This window comes from Melospiza georgiana, chromosome 3 (genome assembly GCF_028018845.1).
Source record: "Melospiza georgiana isolate bMelGeo1 chromosome 3, bMelGeo1.pri, whole genome shotgun sequence".
In the NCBI taxonomy this organism is placed as follows: domain Eukaryota; kingdom Metazoa; phylum Chordata; class Aves; order Passeriformes; family Passerellidae; genus Melospiza; species Melospiza georgiana.
In genome coordinates this window covers 15,555,552-15,576,569 of record NC_080432.1, presented here as the reverse complement: position 1 = coordinate 15,576,569, position 21,018 = coordinate 15,555,552, and the positions used below count along the sequence as shown (strand labels likewise).

Genomic DNA, 21,018 nt, shown 5'->3' with positions numbered 1-21,018 from the left:
GTCACTGCTGGTTGCAAAAGAGTGGAAAAAACCACAATTGGAAGCGAGATAAAGGCAAGCTCTGGCCCCAGTGAAAGCTCCAGGTAATAATTTAGAGTTTTTATCCAGGTGTCCCTGTGGGGCATCAGCTGACCCCAGGATGTGTGATGGCCTCTCCTCCCCACTCAAGCTGTTTTTACATTATTTTCTTTGAGGGAGAGGCAAAGGTGAAGTTTACAGTTGATGTCATTTCATGGTTATGAGGAGTTTGAGTGCCTTTGGTCACCAGCACGGGCTAACAGCACAAGTAACCTGAATTTCTGAGATAATGAAGGCGGAGTCAGCTTTGGCTGGATCATTCCTTTGACTCTGTTCCCCTTAGCAGTGTTGTTTTTGACAGAGCATGACCACAGCACCAGGGTGTTGCTCCATTCTTTGCTCTGTGTTCTCCTGGAAGGATCACTCCAAGCTCCCTCAGCATTCCTGCAGTCTGAATCCCTGCTGGATTCTGGCCAGCCCATGCCCTCCTCGCTGAACTCCATTTCTCACTTTTTCCCCCACCTAGGATGCTGAGGCGAGGCAAACCTCGGGACCACGCTGTGATGCATTAAACGAGCAACTTCCACCTTTTATTTCCCCCTCGGGCACGGGTTGGGCAACGCCCGAGACCGGCACGAAGGGGAAAACTTGGCGAATTTCCGCGGGGAGCATCATCTCCGGCCCCTCCTCCTCCTCCTCCGGCGGGCACAGGGGAGGGGGCGAGGCTGGGCCGTCCCGGGGTGTCCCCTCCGCTCCAGCCCCACAAAAGGCACCGGAGGCAGCGGAAAGGGAGAGAAGAGCATCCAGGAGAGCAGGTACAGGGGGCAGAGGGTGGCTGGAAGCGAGGAGAGAGCTGTGCGACAAGTTAAAATGCTTATCAGACCCCGCGGGTTCCTGTGGGCTGGGCTGGGGGTGCTGCTGGCAGTGGGGACAGAGCTGGGAGGTCACTGGTGTCCCTTCCCTTCAGCTGAGCAGCAAGGGGGACTGTGGTGACACAGGTTACTCACATGGAGCTCTGCACCTGCCTTTGCAGGGAAAGGCTGGGCTGATCCCATGTCCTGCTCCCAGGAAAACTTTGACAGGAAAGGCCAAACAAATGGCACTGGTAAATCCGGGGCAGGGCAAAGCTCCAGGGCTGGGCTCAGGGGAAGATCCGGGGTCACAGAATGACATGAAGCTCCCTGGGGTGACACTGGAGTGGCTGAGCAGGTTTGTTGTTTTTTTTTTAATTTGGCTGCCGTGCACTGGGATGGGAGACATAAAACCTGAGTCCCACAGAGCCATGAAGGGCATTACAAATTGTCTTGGTTTGAAAAGACAGGCGTCTGCTAAGGAAGGCAAGAGCCTCTTTTAAAATGGAAATGCAAACCCTCTTCCTCCAAATTATTATAAATTAATATGGACTTCAAGCAAATTTGGATTATTTTAAAGGGTATTCATTAACATATTATAATGATGGATTTAACATTTATTTTCTCCAGGATGAGGATCCTTGCTGGCTACCTTCATTTCTACTTCATTCCCTTCTTACTCAGCGGGGCACATGGATTCCTAATGTGGAGAACACCTCCAGCCTTCCTGGTTTATAACTACTCCTATTCAAATCTCTCCTCTGTCTCAGAAGCACAGGCTCCAAAAACAGCAAGAGCTCTCAATTTCTCACACAATGCCATTGAAAAAATTACCAAGGGGGACTTGGAAGGATTTGACTGGCTGGAAGTTCTGGACTTTTCCTACAATCGGATCAGGGCTGTTGAGCCCGGAGCATTCCAGAGTCTGCTCAGCCTGGTTTCTGTGGATTTATCATTTAATGATGAGAAGCTGCTTCTGTCAGATCTCCCACCCCACCTGAAGCTCTCACCTGCTGGCAAAGCTCCGAGGTCTTTGCAGCTTTCCAGGAATTCTGGCAGATCCTCAGGGGCTGCTCTGGAGCCTTCTGCTCCTGCAGAGGAGCTGTCACGTTCTGGAGTTCGGTCTCTCCTGCAAATCCTTAGCCCCAGGCTCAGGAGAAGCCCAGGGAATTTTCTTAGGAAGGGAGAGAGGAACACAACAGCCCTTCCCACAGCCCCACCTGAGCCCACCCTCTGTGGAACTCCCATCAATGGGACACTCAACCTGTCCCACAGCAACCTCACCCAGGACGAGCTGATGTTAAAACTGGACGAGGATCTCTGCAAAGCCCAGCTGGACAGGATTTTGGAGCTTGACATCAGTCACAACAACGTGGAAATGGATCTTCTGTATCTGTTTACGCTGTTCTTCCACATGGAAAACACTCTGTCCATCGATGCCAGCTTCAACAAGTTAACCATTAACATCCTGGATCCTTCATCCTTCTGTGAGTTCCCATCCCACCAGCTTTTGTTCCTAAACATCAGCAACAACCCCATCAACAGCCTGGATACGCTGTGCCTCCCTTCCAGCATCAAGGAAATTGATTTGTCCTTCACCAACATCAGCCAAATACCCCCGAATTTTGCTAAAAAATTGGTTAACTTGGAAAAAATGCATGTTCAAGGCAACCACTTCATCTACAGAGCATTCTCAGAAAGCGAGAATGCACTTCCAATGTGCACCCCTCCCCCTGGAACTGTGCACATCAACGCCATCTCCTTTGTCAGGAAGGAGGTTGGGACACCCATTGAAAGCCTTCCAGACAAAGTGAAACACCTGAGGATGTCCAACTGCTCCATTGTGGAGCTGCCAGAGTGGTTTGCTGACACAGTGGAGGAACTGCTATTTCTGGACCTCAGCAGCAACTTCATTTCTGTACTTCCCAATTTCCCCCCCTCCCTGCAGCATCTCGACATCAGCAACAACGACATCAAAGTCGTCTCCCCCAGCCTGAAATCCCTCTCCAACCTAACAGTATTTAGGATTCAAAATAACAAAATTATGGGTGTACACACAGAGCTTTTTCCATCAGCCTTAAAAAAATGTGATCTTAGTAAAAACAAGGTGAAGGTGTTGTCCTTAACTTCTGCCCTGGAGAAGTTGGAACACCTCAATGTTTCTGGGAACCTGATCACACGCCTGGAGGCTGCTGGCCACCTTCCTGCACTGACCAGCCTGGACAGCAGCCACAACCTGATCCCAGAGCTGCCCGATGGCTTCGGGGCATCCCTCCCAGGGCTGAAGTACTTCAACCTGTCAGGGAATAAGATCTCCTTTCTGCAGCGTGGCTCTCTCCCAGCCTCTCTGGTCGAGCTGGACATCAGCGACAACGCCATCACGACCATTGTGGAGGCCACGTTCGGCCCGCTGACGAGCCTCAGGCTTCTGGCTGTCCAAGGGCACCACTATTTCTGTACCTGTGACCTGTACTGGTTCGTGAACGTTTACCTCCACGATCCCCAGCTGGAGATCAGGGGCAGGGGGGCCATGAGGTGCAGCTTCCCCCCGCAGCGCCGTGGCTCCCTGGTGGGCAGCAGCCGCCTGACGCTGCTGCGCTGCTCCCTGGCTGTCCAGCTGGCCGTGACCGCTGCCGCCGCCAGCCTGGCCGTGCTGGCCCTCACCCTGCTCTGCTGGAGGCTGGACGGGCCCTGGTATGTCAGGATGGGCTGGTACTGGTGCATGGCCAAGAGGAGGCAGTATGAGAAGAGGCCAGAGAACAAAGTCTATGATGCCTTCATCTCGTACAGCGAGCACGACGCCGAATGGACCAAAGAGAACCTGCTGAAAAAGCTGGAAAATGATGGCTTCAGGATATGCTACCATGAGAGGGATTTTAAGCCAGGGCATCCTGTGCTTGGGAACATTTTTTACTGCATAGAGAACAGCCATAAGGTGCTTTTTGTTCTCTCTCCCAGCTTTGTGAACAGCTGCTGGTGCCAGTATGAGCTGTATTTTGCCGAACACCGGGTCCTGAACGAAAACCTGGATTCCCTCATCATGATTGTGCTGGAAGATCTCCCACCCCACAGCGTCCCACAGAAATTCAGCAAACTCAGGAAACTGCTGAGAAGGAAAACTTACTTGAAGTGGAGCCCTGAAGAACACAAGCAGAAAATGTTCTGGCATCAGCTAAAAGCTGTCCTAAGAACAACCAACGAGCCGCTCGTGAGAGCGGAGAACGGATCTGCTCTGGAGATGCAGGAGCTGGAATGAGACCTATGGAACTCTGAGGGCTGTGACTGGAAAGCCTGTGGTGAGATAAAAGCATTTACCTCCTGCAAAGGCTGCTGTCATGCCCAGGGGTTTGTCTGGGGGACTGCAGCACACTCGTTATTCCCTCTGATAAAGAATTGTGACGGGATGAGACCCGAGCACTGATAAAAAGCCTTTTCCTCCTGGATGCTTGAATTTGTCCAGCTATTCCCAGCATTTCTTTAAGTGCTGTGGGTGTCACCTGAAAGGAAGAACTGCTCAGGTCATGCTGCATGTCCTTGCCGCCTTCCTGAGGTGGTGGCAGTGAGGAGTGGTGTCTTAGGACTGATTCCCAGTTCTGGGACAGCTTGAGGTGGGAACACGCCCTGTGTGCAGGTAAGAGAGCCACAAACCATGCTGGTGCTCAGGGAGCAGCTCCTTTCTTTGCTTTGGCAAGGAAAGAGTAAAGATTGACTTAATGTAGCCCTCTGAGAGAGGCTAAACCCACTCTGCTACAGACTGTGGGTTCAGTGACTGCTGCAAGAGATGAGACTTGAAAATCTTTAGTAAATTCATAATAAAATATACAACCAGACAGTACAAAAAGAACCAGCTAGTGTGGTGGTCTTTACTGTTAAATGACTGGGGTGAGCCTTGTTTAATCACAAATCTCTGGGGAATAAGCAAGTTGTGTACATTATTGTTTAGATTTAGGAAAGTTCCATCTCACACAGTCACCCTGACCCATTTCCAGTGGACTCAGTACTACCTCTGCATGGGCCTTGCCCTCACCTAGTGCCACTTGATAATTTTATTTATTGTGCTTGGGAAAAAAACAAAAGAAATTCAGCTGATCCAACTCTCACATTCAAGGGAAATCAACAGACTGTGACAGAAAATAAACACCAGGTGAGGACAAATTATTTGGTTTAGCATGACTTGGACTTGCTCCTGTGATGAGCAAACACAAACAACTTCCCAGTAGAAAATCCCCAGTCCAGGAACGCAGCATGTTTGGAACACAGACTATGAAAAATTGCTTTTCCAATTCCAATTCCTGGCTCTGCTGTGACAAAACCAGACCAACACCAACCTGTTTGCTGCCAAAAGGGGGAACATGCAACAAACATCTCCACTGACAGAGATCCCTTGGAACTCAGTGCAAACCCACCTTTCCTCAGCAAAATTATTTGGCATCATCAGCTTTGAGGTTTTATATATGAGGATAAACCCCACAATCCTGCAGGCCAGCAGCTGAAAAAGCCAACTCTTCACCACAGAGCTCTAGGGCTTAAAAAGACTGTGAATTATAGAAATATTAAATATTTTTGTTCATTTAAGCAACCAGAAGTCGCTTGTTAATTAGATTAATGAGCCACAAGTAATTAATCTGTTGTTTTTCTAATAACCTTTATGCTTTCCTCTTTCTAAAGCACTCAGTGGTCACATTTCTCACTTCCTCTCTTCCCACACATTTCCCACCTCCACATTCTGCTGCTTCCCTCTCAATTCCACTGCTGCTTGTTAACCTTGCAGTGACTCTTTACTGATTCTTTACTGGTTCTTTACTGGTTCTGTGCTCAGCAGGCTTCTGATGGAAGAGACTAAGGGAAAAAAAAAAGGAGAAGTTATACTCCAGGACAGTCTAATTCAATTACTTTATCAAAAATTTGATTATTTCAGTTAATGATTCACTGCAAAGTTGTACCTGCTTTCAAAATCCAATCTGGATTTATTACACCCATGAACCTCCCACAAAACAGCTATTTAGTACAGCTGCAACTGTAAGAGCAACTTAAATGAGGTTTTGTTCCTCCTGCAGATGAAAAGGTGCTGCACTTTCCTATCTGGCACTGTGACACTATACAGATTAACACCAATGTTAATTACACAGGTGGTGTTAAGGGCACAGCTGGCACCAGGGGTTACCTGCCAAGAGCTTTGATGGGATTTCAGTTCTTTTGTCACACAAAGGCAATAAAACCTCCTGCTTGGCCCCTTCTTGCTTTACTCCCACATGAAAACTCAATGCAAATGTTTAATGAGGTGTGAGTGGTTTAATTTCAAACATGTGATGAATTCATGTGATCTAATGGCACAGGAGAAGTTGCACATACACACAGCAAACCCCCAAAACTCCCTCATGTGTATTTTTTCCCTCCAGTACGGTTTGTACTGAAGAGAAATTCAAATACAGAAAAGCCAAACAAGATCTTTTCATTATCTATTGTGCCTAGTTTAGAAAGAACCACATTATTCATTTAGAGAAAAAAAAATCTGGGCAGAGAGAAAAGATTTATGGAAATAATTTCCATTTTACATTTGTATTAGAAAGTTGTTCACACTGATTTTATTGCAAGAAAGCTGTTTGAATTATTCAGAATTAATTAATATTCAGTGTTAAACAAAGAGCAGTGTTCCAGGAGAATCTTGAGAACAGTTTGGTTAACAAAAAGCCTGAACCAACAACTCACAGACAGCAATGATGTGGACATTTTTTGTCTCTAAAGTAACAAATCACGTTCCCATCACTGTCATTTTCCTGGAGATGTGGCACTTTTCTATAGCAAGCCATCAAAAGCCTGTGGCACAATTATTTTGGAGACACTGAGACTGCTGAAGTCCACAGAAGCTGAAAGGTGATTGCTTGTTTAGAAGAGATCTGGCCCACTTAGAGCAAGAAATGTCTAATTTAAATTAGACAGGGGGAAATTCAGGGGAATTTAAATGCCCCTCAATTGTTCTGTCTCCCATGGAATTCCCACAATAAGATACAACACAAATGGGTGAATTTATTAAAAAATACTTAACTTCTGTTATTTGCTCACTGTGTAGACCAACAGACAAAATTTCTAAGCAGACAGACGAACTCAAACTGATGTTGAGACTTAACAAAACTTCAAAAACTTGTCATTCTGGTTTTAGAAATGTTAGCAGCTGTCAGTTCTGGCTGTCAGGAATGGCCAAATCCCAATGCATACAAAGTCGTGGGCAAAAGAGCAAGCAGCAACACGACTCTGTGCCTGACAGCTGACCAGTTAGGGAATTCCAGAGGTGACTGTGCTCCTCCTGGTGTATCAGTCACATAATATTGCAAAACTCATCTTCATACTCAAGTAAATGCATATAATTAGGTAGTGCATGGTTATTTCTATGAGATGTAAAACACTTCTCCAAATTATTTTGGGATACAGAATGCCACCATCATTAAAGTCAACACCCAGCAGGTATATATATAAATACTGCAGAGGTTTGTCCCAGGGCCACACTTCCCAAATGTCCCTCCCAGTGGAAATAGAACACTGACCAGACAAAGAAGCCAAAACTGAAATCATGAACTTCAGCTGAGTTCATAGAAATTTTGCCATTTACCTCCACAGAAGCAGGGTTTCACCCTGTGAAGATAAAGGACTTTTGTCAATACTGAAAAACATTGATTCTTCCAACCTCCTGCAACGGGAAGAGTTTAAACTCAAATACTACCAAGCATCTCCCCAGTTCTTCCTTCCTGAAAATACAAAATAAAACTTGGTGTTGTCATAGGATGGTTTGGGTTGGAAGGGACCCTAAAGATGATCCAGTTCAGGCATCACCTTCCCCTGCCCCAGGTTACCTTGAGCCCTGTCCAACCTGGCACAATGACAATGAACCGCACAATCATGGCATCTAGGGTTTTTTTACTCGCCCAGCAGTAAAACTTAGTAACAAACCCAAAATATCCCCCTTGCTGGCTCTCCACGGCAACTCCAGAGCGCGTCAAGGAGGCGACAGCCCCGCGTTCGCTTCCACCGCGAACGGGAGCGGTGTTTCTATTCACTGGCAGCAGCAGCAGCACGGAGTTCGGAGCAGTTCCTCCCCAGAGCGGAGCGGGAGGCCCTTTGGAAAGGCCGGGAGGTGCCACGGCTACACGGAGGGCAGCGGTACGAGCCTGGCAGCGCCGCATTCCCGCCCCGCCGTGCTGCCCGAGGGATGGAGCGCGGCGCCGCAGGGCTTGGCGAAGGCGGAGCCGGCGGGCTGCAGGCTGTGCGGGGTGCTGGCCTCGGCCGAGGGGCTGCTGTTGTACACGCTGTAGTAGGGCTCGATCCGCGTGTTCATGGGCGTGGAGCTACTCTGCCCGTAGTGCTGCTGCTGCTGCCCCGCGGACGTCTTGGGGCTCAGCACGCTGTCCTTGGAGTGGCTGCCACCGCACGCCTGCTCCAAACCCTTCTTCTGGGCCTTCGGGGACAACATGTAGGCCGAGTTGGTCTCGTGGTGGGACGACTTGTTCCTGTTGACCTCCAGGCTGCCTTTGCCCATGGCTCGAAGCCTCGTCTTGTTCTTGCAGCAGAAAAAGACCAGGGCCACGCACTGCAGGCACCAGAGCATGCGTCTCCGCAGCCCCGCGCTGTTGCGGGAATATATAAAGGGATTTAATCCCGACTTGAAAAAGATGAGGGTAAACCCACATAGCTCGAACTGGTAAAGCACAAAGCCACCGCTGCCGGACAGCATGTCCTGCACCAAGGAGATGGCCAGGGGCAGGCAGCACACCAGCACCGAGAGCACGATGACCACGCACGTCACCACCGCCTTGGAGTCTTTGGCCGTGGCCAGGTTGACGGCCGAGGCCAGCGGGAGCCGGCCGGGGAGCTTGGCATGGCCGTGGGGCGGCTTGCCGCAGCTCTGGGTCCTGTAGAGAGCCGGCACGGCCCCGGGCCCCGCGAAGGGCTGAGCCCTGGCGCTGCCCACGGCCACGGCGGCAGGAGGGCACCGCCTGGCCCGCGCGTTCCTGCGCAGGGCCTGGGCGATCATCGCGTACGACACGGACACCACGGCCACGCAGCAGATGAAGTCGGTGACATAGAGGTAGAGGATGAGCCTGCCTTGCCCGCGGGGCAGGCTGGCCATGGGCAGGCAGAGGCGGGAGCCGCGGGTGCGCAGCGTGGCCAGCGTGGCCAGGGTGAAGCTGGCGGCCCAGAGCAGCAGCGTGAGCAGCAGCGAGCAGGGCGCGGAGGCGGCGCGGTGCGGCTGCTTGCCCAGCACCATGCGCAGCCGGTGCAGAGCGATCACCGCCACCGTCTTGAGCGACATGATGATGAAGCCGGAGCTGGTGAGGTGGAAGGTGAAGCAGAAGGTGCTGGGCACGCCGCGGGCCGGACCGAAGAACAGGACGAAGGCGAACATGGGGGCGGCCACGCCGCAGATGAAGAGGTCGCAGAAGGAAAGGTTGAGGATCATGAAGTCGAAGTCGGTGCGGAATTTCCGGAGGGCCGGGTCGAAGAAGGAGAGCAGCACGATGAGGTTGCCGTAGGAGCCGAGGCAGAAGACGAGGGCCAGCAGGGAGGCGCAGGCGGCCAGCGTGGCGGCGTGGGTGCCCTCCCGCAGCTCCGCGGGGCCGCTGCCGTTCGCGCCCAGCTGCTCCGCAGGCCCGGCCGGCAGCCGCCCCGACCCGTTCATCGCCGCCCGGCCCCTTCACAGCCCGCTCATCGCTGCTCGGCCCCTTCACAGCCCGCTCATCGCCGCCCGGCCCTTTCACAGCCCGTTCATCACCTCCCGTCCCCTTCACAGCCCGCTCATCGCCGCCGCGGGGCTCCCACCTTGCCTCCTCACCGCCCCCTCAGGGCTCCCGCCCGGCCCCCTCACCGCCCGCTCGCCGCCGCCTCAGCGCTCCCGCCCCGCCATGGCGCCCGGCCCGGCCCCTCCCCGCTCCGTTCCGCTCCCTCCGCCGCGGCGGGGCCGAGCCGCGGGGACAGAGCCGCGGCCTCCCCGCACCGCCGGGCACGGGCGGCCCGCGGGAGGCGGCACCGAGCTGGCTCCAAAGCCGCGCTGGCGCTGCATGTCCGCCGCTGCAGCTCGGGGAGCAGCGGTGATGCGAGCGGGTGGAGCAGCACAGAGAGTGGGCTAGAGAACCACAGGAGCGTTCGGGTCGGAAGGGACTGCAAGAGCATCTCGTTCCTCTCCCTGCCATGGGCAGGGACACCTTTCACTAGCCCAGGTTTCTGGCCATGGACACTCCCAGGGATGGGGAAGCCACAGCTTCCCTGAGCAATCTGTGCCAGGGCCTCACCAACGTCTCAGGGAGGAATTTCTTCCTAATATCCAATATTAGAACCGACTGTCTTTCAATTTGAACCTATTCTCCCTTGTTCTGTCACATGCCCTTGTAAATAGTGTTGCTGCATCTTTCCTCTAAGTTTCCTTCAGGTTGCAATGAGGTCAGCCCGAAGCTTCTCTTTTCCAGGCTGAACAATCCAATCCCAATTCTCTCAGCTTTTCCTCACAGCAGAGCTGCCCCATCCCTCTGAGCAACTTGGTGCCTCCTTTGGCCTTGCTCCAGCAGCTCTGTCCTGTACCAGGACCCAGAGTTGGATGCAGTGTTCCAGGTAGGGTCCACCCAGAGCAGAGGATCTGTGCTCACTGTGCATCAACAAAACACCTGCCTCAACCCAAAACCTGCTCAGCATCAACATCAAAGCTCTGCATGCTGCTCCCGCCCTGCTTGCACTTCTGCATCCCTTTCCTGAGCCAGCTCAGTGGGGCCTGGGTGCCCTTTGTGTTTGCTCAGAAGAAAAGGCAAAGAACCTTCTGGGTTCCCATGGGGAGGGAAAACATTCAACATAATTTATCTGTTAACTGCCAACTGCTATCACAAATATAGTAGTGATGGATAGCTGAGCATTAAAGGGATGGTTTTGAAGTACTTACAGGGATGTGAACGTTCCATGCCCGTTCTCTGAGGCAGACACAGCTGAAGGGCCACCATGGCACTGGAAATCCAGGTGGAAAAGACCAAAATCCAGCCAGGAAAGGCACAAAAGCATTATGAAAATACAGTAGAGCCAGTATTTCTGACTTGTGCGTGTACTTGTCTTACAATCATTATATACACATTAATCTATTGTTGTAATAACCATCCCCTACCCCAGTGCTTGGTGCTTTGCAGAACCATCCAGACAGCCACAAATGTGCAAGCTTGATACCTGAAAGCTTCCCAGTGCCGCCTGCCTGTTTCTTTTTCAATACCTTCATTTCTGAACCCCAGAGCAATATTTTTATATTATGCTGTCTCCCTCTGGCTGGTGACAGCAGCCTGGCCTGTGAGCCTTGCCCTGCTAAACACACTCCCAGTGGTAATGGGGGTGGATTTGTTCTTGGGGCAAATGCCAGCAGCTGGCTGCAGCAGTGCCTTGCAGCCTGAGCAGGTGCATTTTGGCTTGATTTAGTCCTTAAACTGGTTGTATACAAGAGGGAGAAGGTTCAAAACACAAAACATGGTTTTCTGTGGCTTCAAATTATCTCCTCTCTCAGCTTGGCTGGCTCTTTATTTTCCCTTACTTGTATTTTTGTTGTCATTTGCAGTTAATTTGAAATCTGTGGGTGAATCTTGGCCCTCATTGTTTTTTCATTGACAAACTGGATCTCCCTCGTTGAATTTTGTTATTTATAAACATTAGAGGACACTTAATTATGGGATTAAACAGGACTGACAAAATGTAACCCTAGTGCAAGAGTGGGGTTTGGTTGTTTTACCCCTCTACAGTTATTAACTGTGATTTGAAATGGAGGGGAAATTGTAGCTGGTTCAAGGTTGCAAGCCTTAGACATTCCAGCAGAAAATGAGAAGGGATTGTTCTCAGGGAGCAAGGGAATGAGCTGAGGCAAAAAGGATCTCTATGGGAGCACAAAGCCCTGCTCAGCCCCTGTGGCACAGCAAAGTGTCTCACCCGTCTGTCCCTTTTAAAAAGAACTTTTTAGCTTTTAAAAGAATTACCAAAGTTTGGGTGGGGGAGAAAAGTAGTGGGGGAAAGTGTGTTTTGCAAGGTGGGAATCACAAGAGCAAAACTTACCTTGCACAAGGTACAAGGGTATTTACTCTTTGCAGCAGCCAAGCCTTCCTTAAACTTTAATTCCTTTAATTACTTAAAAAGCACTTTAAAATCCAGTGCTCTCTAGAACTATCAAGCTTCTCATTGTTCTGTCTTGGAGTTCCTACTGCATAAGAAGAAACATTGTTCCCAAGGCATTTTTGACAACGGTGTTCTGCAGATATTTGCTGGAAATTACTTTTAATTGTTGAAATCTGTCCTCATCTCAGTCAAAGATTTGAGTGTTATGATTTTAACAAAAGAGTTCTAGGAGAAAACAGCTGGAATAATAAAAGGGGAAATTAACCCAGAAAAAAAAAAAAGAAATAAAAGCCAGGAGAGAATAAATAAGAGTAGCAGTGAAAAGCTTTTAACAGAATACTTTCAGGGTGAACTCAGCTGGGCTTCTACCTGGATTTATTGTAATATGATTGCACTTATTGCTAGAACAGATTTATTTGATTTATTGCTGGTTTTCCTAAGAAGCCAATCAGAAATGATGGCATCTCACATTCCCCAAGGGAAGTGTGTGTCCAGCTCCATCTGCAGCAGCAAAATCTGCTCAGCAACATCCTACATCTTGCACAGAGTTTGTCTTTGACATTAACCAGGCTGTAACTACCTCTGCACCAGTGCCCTGAGGGCAAGGATGAATCACCTGGAACCCCCTCCTTGGAGAAGGGATTCCTCTGCCTGCTGGGAAATCTAGAGCAGGCTGAGGTAAAATCCCCCTCCTTTTATTAGAAACAGAATTATTAGGCAATTAGAAGTTGCCTTTCAGGTACTGCAGGATGCTATGAGGATGCAAAACACATCAGCTGGTAACTCACAGCAGGGTTAGAGTTAAAATCTTCCCAGGAGAGTGGCCAGCAAACCCTTCTGCTGCCACAGGGCTTGATTTTCCCCTTATATCTTACCAGATTATTGTGTTTTCCACAGCCCTGGGGAAAAGGGAGCTGGAGGCTCTGCTGCAGGATTCCAGGAAGCCTGAAGCTGTGGAAGGAAGTGTGAGACTGAGCAGGGTGTGGGATGCTGGGGATGCCTAACTGTGAAAAACTGACAGGAGACATCATCACATCATCCAGAGTACCCAGCACAGCAGTCCCAGCAGCCTGGGAGAGAAGTGAGAAGGGGGAAAGGGAGATACCTGGACATAACAGGAATAAAGTCATAATATACCAGAAATAAGGAACTTCATCCCTTTGCCTCTTTAATTAAAACCCAAATCCATTCATGAACTTGTTACCAACACAATCCCCCAACGCTGAAACTGTGGTACCACCTAAAAGCACAGGTTAAAAGTCTAATTTGCCTACTTGTAATTTTCTTATATATCAAAATAAACGTCAAATATACCCACCTGATTATGGAAATAGGGGACATCACACCATTTAATGGTCTAGCAAGAGTCACTGAGCAGTAGATCACTGGCATCTTGAGTGTTTAAAAACCAAACCAAACCCCCAAAAAATCCAACAAAAACCCCCAACCTCAACAAACCAAACCACCTCCCAAACCTCCCAAATTCTGCCTTACATCTTTTCTTTCTTTGGCGCTTCCCCATGATGGTCACAGGTTATCTGTGCAGTCTGACAGGTGGTCACTAAGGATGTCGAGGCTATCAAACTATGCTCAAGACATTTTTCCCCTCTCCTCTCCTGTTCCAAGGGGAAAAATTCTCTCTTCTCGTGCTAGAAATCTCTCCCTCTCCAGACTGAGGCACTGCAGTTGGTTTATCTTGACAGCTTCAGGGAAGAGACAGTAAAAGACATCAGTGGTGAAAGTTCAGAATTCAGGATGTGGGTATTGCTTGGGGAAAGTTAGGGAATAAATCCAGTAATGCAGTTGTGGTGTTTGGTGAAGATTTGGTGGTAAAAAATTGTTCCTGCATTTTCAGGACAAGAGACTAACAACGCTTCCCTCACCAAAACTCAACCAGCACAAGTTTGCTCACACTACCACAGATGTATTTCATCCTATAGAAATGTATTTTGGATATTTTGCTGTATTTACTGGGGGATCTCTTTGGGTAAAGCAATTTACTGTTGATTTATGAGGTGTTGGGAATTAATATCACTCCTGACCAGAGCATGATTCCCTACAGTGCACTGAAACCTCAACCAATTCCAGCTATACCCTGACTAAGGAAAGAGAAAAGAGATCCCCAAGTACAGCACAAAGCAACAGAGCTGTAGAACAACACATGCAATATGTGCTCCAACACTTCATCAGCCAAGGATCCTTTAAAGATGACCCTCTTCAGCAAAGGCTTTCCATCACCTGTAAAGACTTAATTCCATCACTTGCAAAGATTTCATTCCATCAGCAAAACCCTCTCCAACAAATACCAGTTTCTCCAGTTCTCAGAAGTTAACAGGTGTTTTCCTGGCACAAGGTATTTTTCCATAAATGTAAAAGCTGATTTCCTAGACATTAGAACAAGATCTTTAATTAGTCCTTAATGATGCCTTAACTCATTAGCAAATCCCAGGACAAACACAGGCCTCATCCAAGCTCAAAAGCACTGTAAAAACCTCAAGTTACAGTCTCAAACCAACACATTTCCTCTTTAGAAATACAGGAAGATGCAGTAGTTACAAACAGTCCATTTATTGGGTCTTAAACTACGTACACAATTGAAATCATAATTTTGGCACTACGCTATACAGTGGTTACATCCATGTGCTGACACTTCTTAAATACAGCCCCAGGAGCACTGCTGTGCTTGGAAATCTGGGATGAGCCACACAAAGGTCTCAGTGCTCCTGGGGGATTTTGCATGAAAAGATGAAACACACACCAGTTTATGAGTTATTTCCATGTACCTCACGTTCTATGAATGGATCACACCAGAATATGTGATGTCAGCATTGAGAAATGGCCACACGTGTTGCAGTAAAATCTGAATGAGACACAGACATGAGATACAGGAAAAGCAAAACAAACCCTCTCAAACACAAAGAGATATTCTGTTAAAGAAAATAATTTAAAAAACTAAGAATGGCATTTGTTTTGATACAAAAGCCAGAACCACTACTGTATTAACATCTAAGTATGAATCTTTACAAATTAATCTCACAATGGTGTTATGTAAAAGGTTGCAAACTGTACAATGTTTTGTCAATGCAATGCCTCTACAATTTATACAGTCTTTTACAACTATGTAACACATATTAAACAGCTTGTTAAACAGCCAATTGATACCAGTCTCTTAACAAAGCTGCAGGCAAGAAAACACAGAGCTTCCACAATCTTCAAACAAGATATGCTTGCTCAATCTTTAGGAGAATACACTGTTAAAAACTGCCTTTCCACACTGTGCATACATTTCATTCTGTGAATTCAACCACCACTAACAGTCCATCATTTCCTATCTGTGGGTTCTAATTACATGGAAACACCCATTTCCCCCTTAAAAATGCAGAGAATCATAGTTTTTTTTTTATTCCACACGTGATCAAGATACCCCTGAAGGCCTGGCCAGGCAGCAGGAGCTGCCCATGCTGCATCCTGCCATCCCTGCACTGCACAGAGCTCAGCTATTTACATTTGCACAAGGGAGAGAATACAAAAAGGCAATGCTGCCCTGAGGTGGACTGGATGGTGCTCAAATCCCAGTAGTGAAAAATAAAACTCTGAGGAAGGAAGGAAGGCTCCCAGGGCTGTGTATGGACTGGGGGAGGAGTTGCATCGGCAGAATTGGAGAGCTCCACTGGGAAATTCCTGTTTGCAGCACTCTCTGGTTCTGCACATCCTTAATGTGGGAACAGGGGGCAGGAGGAGGGGGTGAGGGATGTGCAGTGTAGGTCACTGTGTGCAAGGAAGCAGAAACAAGACTGATGTGTGGTGCAGGCCAAGGAGAAGGGTCTTGCCATGGACTCACGATGAGGCCCTGCAGGTGCAGCCTTGGGGCTCCCCCAGCTGCTCCCTGGGGAGGTGAAATTCCTTTTGAGTAGAACCAGGTCTCTATGTTTGTATTTAACAGTAGTTTTGATTAGGCATCAGGATTTCCAGCACAAAGTTCTCTACATGATCAATTTCTTTTGAGTTTCCTTTATTTCGCAGAAAAATTCCTACATCCTCGTTTTCCCCAGGAGAAGCCTGAAAAGAAAGAAGAAAAAGAGTTCAAAACACAAATATTGCCTCATGCTCTTGTTCATATGAAAAGATAAATTAAAGTTTCTCTTGGAATACTGTCACGAAACATCACAATACAATAGAGATGGGAATCTTGTGGTGTAACAAAGAGAAACCCCAGGAATGGATTCACTCTTTGGGGACATGCCTGTGTGAAGAGCCCTGGCAGCAAAGCCAGAGTGTGGAAGAGGAAACCCAGTGGTAGCAGCCATTGCCCATCCTGAGGTGTAGGTGATAGCCTGGACTGGGTGGTGTAAAGTCCTCAGAGGCATCAGAAGTACAAAGCAGCACTTTAGGGGCGCTGCCAGGCATTTAAAAGGCAGCCAACTGGCAGAAAATGGAGAAATAAATAAAATAAAAGAACATCAATATTCAAGAAAAGAAGTGTAAATGTCTTAGCAAAGTACAGGGATGCACAGAAAGGTGGGCAATATTTTAAATATTTAACCAAAATAAATCTGACCGAAACCATTGGAAGATGCAAAGGGCCAGAAATTTGGCTGCAGCATTCTCCCTGACTCTGGAGCAGAATTCCTAATAGTGAAGCTAATGGCAAAACCCATCAGCAGACCCACCTATGCATAATAGCAGGGTGAAACCAGGAGGTCAGTGAGCACCAGGAGTTGGTCATCTGTGAACTGCTGCTTGTGCTCCTGCCAGTTGTCGTGGTGGGTCCTCCGGAAATTGGACAGCGTCTTCTTCACCGTCATCTGCCAGCACAAGTGGGATGGAGCTGTCAGCCAGGGACACAGCTCCACACCAAAACCAGTGTAGGACACAGCAAACACAACTGCTCAGTGCCACCAAGGCTTGGAGCAGACCCAGAGGAGAGGAGGGCTCTGGGGAATTCAGCCCACGGTTTTAATTTTCACAGTTCTGGTTAGTCTTTTGAGCAGGGTCGTGACTCCAATATTCTTATAAAAAGGATTCCTGGGTCTACAATTTTGAGCTAGGAAACATTCACAGATTCTTATAAAATAAAAGCCAAGCGATTTTCCCCCACTGCCTTTTTCAAAAGGGTGGTTTTGGTCTGAAAACATCAAAGGAATTCTTCATCTCACTCTGACTAAAACAGTCACAGTCAACAAAACCCAACAGACAGGGCAAAACAGTAAGAGTAAAAGGCAATGATTTCTTTAAAAACTTATTTCTAGGGCAACTCATAACACTTCATTTTAAAAATTCCAGACTGATGTTTTGGTTCAGGTTGATGTTTCCTAGAATGGCATGCACAAAAGGGACATCTTTAATGAAAAAACCCCACTTCCTCATTATAAATACAGCTCTTGAAGCTTTCAGTTTAATGCTTTACATTTGAAAGCAAGGACAGATCTACTACAGAAAATAGTTAAAAGCAGGTCATGCTTTAAAACTATTAGGAGTCATTTAGTAAAAAGCAGCAGAAATTAAATTTCTTAATAGGTTCCTATGCTTTTCCAGGAAAAGAGAACTAAGAATGAGTCACAGGTATTCAGCAGTGTTCCGTTGATTGAGAGCTGCTGTATTTTTACCTCAATAGGCTGGGGATCATTGAGGTGGGCACTGAGATCCATGAGGAGCTGTGGCATCCAGGTGGGCACATCGTAGGGACTGGACAGGATGCAGGCACTGAGCCCCAGGACGCCGGCGTGGCGCTTCACCAGGTCTGCAAAACCAGGGCAGCAACCCAGCTCAGCTAAAGGCAACCAACAACAAACCCCTGGCACTGCAGAGACCTCCAGCTCTGCAGGAATCCAGAGAGCTCTACAGACATCAACTTATGGATCTCCAGATTGGCTCTGATTCCTTACTCAGAATCCCAGATTCATTCTCGTATCTTTAATTTTTTACATCTTCTTCCAATAGGAATCAATCTGCAACTGCTGGACACTTTATAAACATTTCAAATGAGCTTCCCTCTCTCAAAGAAACTAATGAATAACTCATGAGTGACATCTCCACATTCCCTCTTTCTGCATTCAGAGTGTTTTCCGAAATCCCAGAACTACTGGACAATATGGAAAGCAAACTTCTGGGTCAAATGACCGTGACTCAGATGCATTTAATGCCCAGGCAGAAGCCAAAGTTCCAAATCAGGGTTAACCAAGGGGGTTTTTGTTCCGGTTTATTTTTTGGTTGGTTGCTTTGAGTTTGTTGCTTTGTTTTTTTAGAATAAAAAACCCCACTGCTAACAAATAGACGGTAAGGTGGGCAAGAAGTGAAACTATGTTGTGACTTTATTTATTGAGGAACTTGCTATCCCTCATCTGTGAACTGGAAACTGGAAAAACTTCTTTAATGTTAATTCTAAAAGAGTAAGAAATTAATTTAACATAGGAATACATAATGAAAATATTTGCCTTTGCTGTGTATTCTTACCATTAACATTGCAAATCAAATTCTGTGGCAGTCTATGCTACCCAAACCACCGATTTTCCTCCTGAGCTGCTTTCTTACCCCCTGAAGGAATTGTGTCTCCCACTGAGGCCAGGTCCCTCTTCCTTTTCTTGGGGAGCCTCATCTTGCAGAGCTGCTCGAAGTGAGTCTGCATGGGCGCGTCCATGGTGAGGAAGTTGCACTGCAGGAGCCCGCTGAGCGTGGTGGCTGCCATCTCCCTCACCTGGCCACACGTGGGACACAACACAACTCATTCATTTATATTTATTTATTTGTGCCATTACTGCCCTTTCAAGCGCACCCCACTAACCCAAGTGAGCAAATCTTGCTCAGCAAAAGCCTTTAAAGTATTATCCTGCTATTAGTAGTTTATTAGGTGGCTCTTTAAAATTAATCAATATGCTTGGCTGTAATACAGAACTACTGTCACAGAATCTGCTATAAAGTGAGCTGCTACTCAAGGAAATAATGTAATTTAACTCCATTGTCAACAGAAGAGCTTTAGAAAGTTTATAAACAAACATTGACCAAGACCAAATAATCAACCTGCTTCACAAAATTCCTAACAGGCTCTGCATTGACATCAGTTTTAAAGTGTGCTTTATTCAAAAGCATTTAGTTCTTCACAAAAGCAGAAGAGCTTTTCCAAGAAAAGGCAGGAGGAATGTTCCAGAGACTCCGCTGAATCTGTTCTATCCATAGCACAAGTATTCTTTGAAAGACACAAGAGATGCTGGATTAATAAGCAACAAAACAAACTTTACTATCAACAACTCAGTTCTGTAATGCTCCAGCATGAGACTTCCTTGTCTCAAGTACCAGACCTCTGCACTACATGAATAACCAGAAACCCAGGCTGGAAAAACATTCTTAAGGGTAACACAGAAGCACCAAAAAACAAGATTAAACTTAGCTTTCATCTAATTGCCAAGCCATTCAAAACACAGATCTCCTTTTCTATTCTTTTTAAACAAACCACAGCACCTTGTTAGTGAATTCCAAGTAGAGACAACTCATCCTTGCTTTTAAAAACAAGTGACTAACCCATCAGTATTACTAATTTCTCTCATCTCCTCAAATCTCCCAAAGCCAGGAAGTTATAGATGTGTAAAATTATATTTAAATTGGGAGTCCCTCCAAAACTCACTCCCACTTTCCATAATTACATTCTGACAAAAGCCTCCCAACATTTACAAACCTGCAAACCAAATCAACTGGTTGAGATGCTGCCACCAAATTTTTTGATAGGTACATTCTGTCACAGGTAACTGCAAACAGATCACTTGTCTCTGTGGAGCACAAACACCTGCTCTGAATCCAATGCAGCAGATTATAATAATAAATTACGTCCTTGAACATGATGTTCTGAGCCTCACAAGGCCATAAGTACAGCTGCAAGAGCTGCCATAATTAAACAGAGGAAGTTCAAATCAGCTCTTGAGACTCTGACCCATTCCATTTAAATTTCTACAAGGCACTATTCTAACGTGATCTACTTTGCTGCCAGTGAAGGAGGAAGGATGAGGTGAGAGGCTGGCAGTGCTGTTTATCAGCAGATTGTGAGTCCCTGAAGAGCTGAGCTATTAAATGAGACAAGATGTGCTAATACAAGAGCCAGACACAAAGCAGCTCGGCTGGGAAGTGAGCGAGCTCTCAGGAGAGCTGGGCTCATTTACATCCCTACTCCCTGTACTACAACCACTTTTATTTCTAAATTAATCACCCAGCCAGAAGGAACACTTTGCTGTGAGGACCACATGGAAACAAAGCCTTTAAAATCATCCATGAAGCAGCTGATCACTCACCACCTCTGGCACTAAGTAATTTATAAATGATCACACTCATGATGAAATACAAAAAATAAAAACAAGAGGAATCTCTCCATCACCTGTGGGGTTTTTTTGGTCAGAAAGGACTGATCACTGTCTATAAAAGTGCAGCCATATCACAACAAAACCACTCAGCATGAGCCAAACCAACTGTAGAAGTTGCAAGGAGAGAGAAAATACAGAGAAAAAATACTCTCATTCCTGTAACACTGCAGTGCAATATGAAAAACGCTTATCAAGACATTGAGTGCTGTGCATATTAAAACAATCATCATCAGCTCTGGCCCTTGCTATCAAAATATGCAAAAAAAGTATCTTAAAATCAAAGAACCAAAAGCTCAATTCTACATTGCAAAGACACCAAATCCTAGTCAAAGCTAATGATTCTCATCTTAAAAATCCAGCATCCAAAAACTACACAGGAATTACTCAGCAGGATACTGTATCTTGTCAGTTATTACCAAGAAAGAACAAGATTACTTTTCAGAGAAAAGTGAAAGCTTCCATGGCAACAGCATGATCCAGAGTGGTTATGAACACAGGTAGGCTTTTGGATTTGCACCTCTGCTGTGCAGAGAGATAATTTGGTACATTTAAAGTAACTCAATAAATTGCATTCAAGTGAATAAAAGGTATTTTTCAAAATGGTGTGAGATTATGAGGTAAGTATTCTGACAAACAACTTCTGTAAGATTGCAAGGTGATGCAGAATCTTTCTTTTAGAAGGA

The 21,018-nt window shown here is 47.0% G+C and overlaps 3 protein-coding genes across 3 annotated transcripts in view; 1 reads left to right on the top strand and 2 right to left on the bottom strand.

Annotated features, from left to right (window-relative positions):
- Window positions 1-1,500: 1,500 nt before the first annotated feature.
- LOC131081690 (toll-like receptor 2 type-1) lies at window positions 1,501-4,125 on the top strand. Its single transcript, XM_058020948.1, has 2 exons — window positions 1,501-1,973; window positions 2,013-4,125. Exons 1-2 carry the CDS (start codon window positions 1,501-1,503, stop codon window positions 4,123-4,125), a joined length of 2,586 nt encoding a protein of 861 aa, XP_057876931.1.
- A 1,723-nt stretch (window positions 4,126-5,848) lies between these two features.
- GPR75 (G protein-coupled receptor 75) lies at window positions 5,849-9,668 on the bottom strand. Its single transcript, XM_058020378.1, has one exon. It carries the CDS (start codon window positions 9,538-9,540, stop codon window positions 8,008-8,010), a length of 1,533 nt encoding a protein of 510 aa, XP_057876361.1. The 5' UTR covers window positions 9,541-9,668; the 3' UTR covers window positions 5,849-8,007.
- Window positions 9,669-14,537: 4,869 nt separating this feature from the next.
- PSME4 (proteasome activator subunit 4) overlaps window positions 14,538-21,018 on the bottom strand; it is a 43,832-nt gene continuing 37,351 nt past the window's right edge. Inside the window, exons 44-47 of the mRNA XM_058020335.1 lie at window positions 18,522-18,684; window positions 17,597-17,730; window positions 16,661-16,795; window positions 14,538-16,049 (exon numbers count right to left, since the gene is read on the bottom strand). Coding sequence (XP_057876318.1) covers window positions 16,661-16,795; window positions 17,597-17,730; window positions 18,522-18,684 — 432 coding nt within the window. The 3' untranslated portion in view covers window positions 14,538-16,049. The remainder of the gene's footprint in view (window positions 16,050-16,660; window positions 16,796-17,596; window positions 17,731-18,521; window positions 18,685-21,018) is intronic.

What these genes read in the sequence shown, in the direction of transcription:
- LOC131081690 (XM_058020948.1), top strand. Translation starts at nt 1,501, where the DNA reads ATGAGGATCCTTGCTGGCTACCTTCATTTCTACTTCATTCCCTTCTTA. An exon ending in TCTGCTCCTGCAGAGGAGCT is followed by an intron (nt 1,974 to 2,012) that starts GTCACGTTCTGG and finishes GCAAATCCTTAG; the next exon opens with CCCCAGGCTCAGGAGAAGCC.
- GPR75 (XM_058020378.1), bottom strand. Translation starts at nt 9,540, where the DNA reads ATGAACGGGTCGGGGCGGCTGCCGGCCGGGCCTGCGGAGCAGCTGGGC.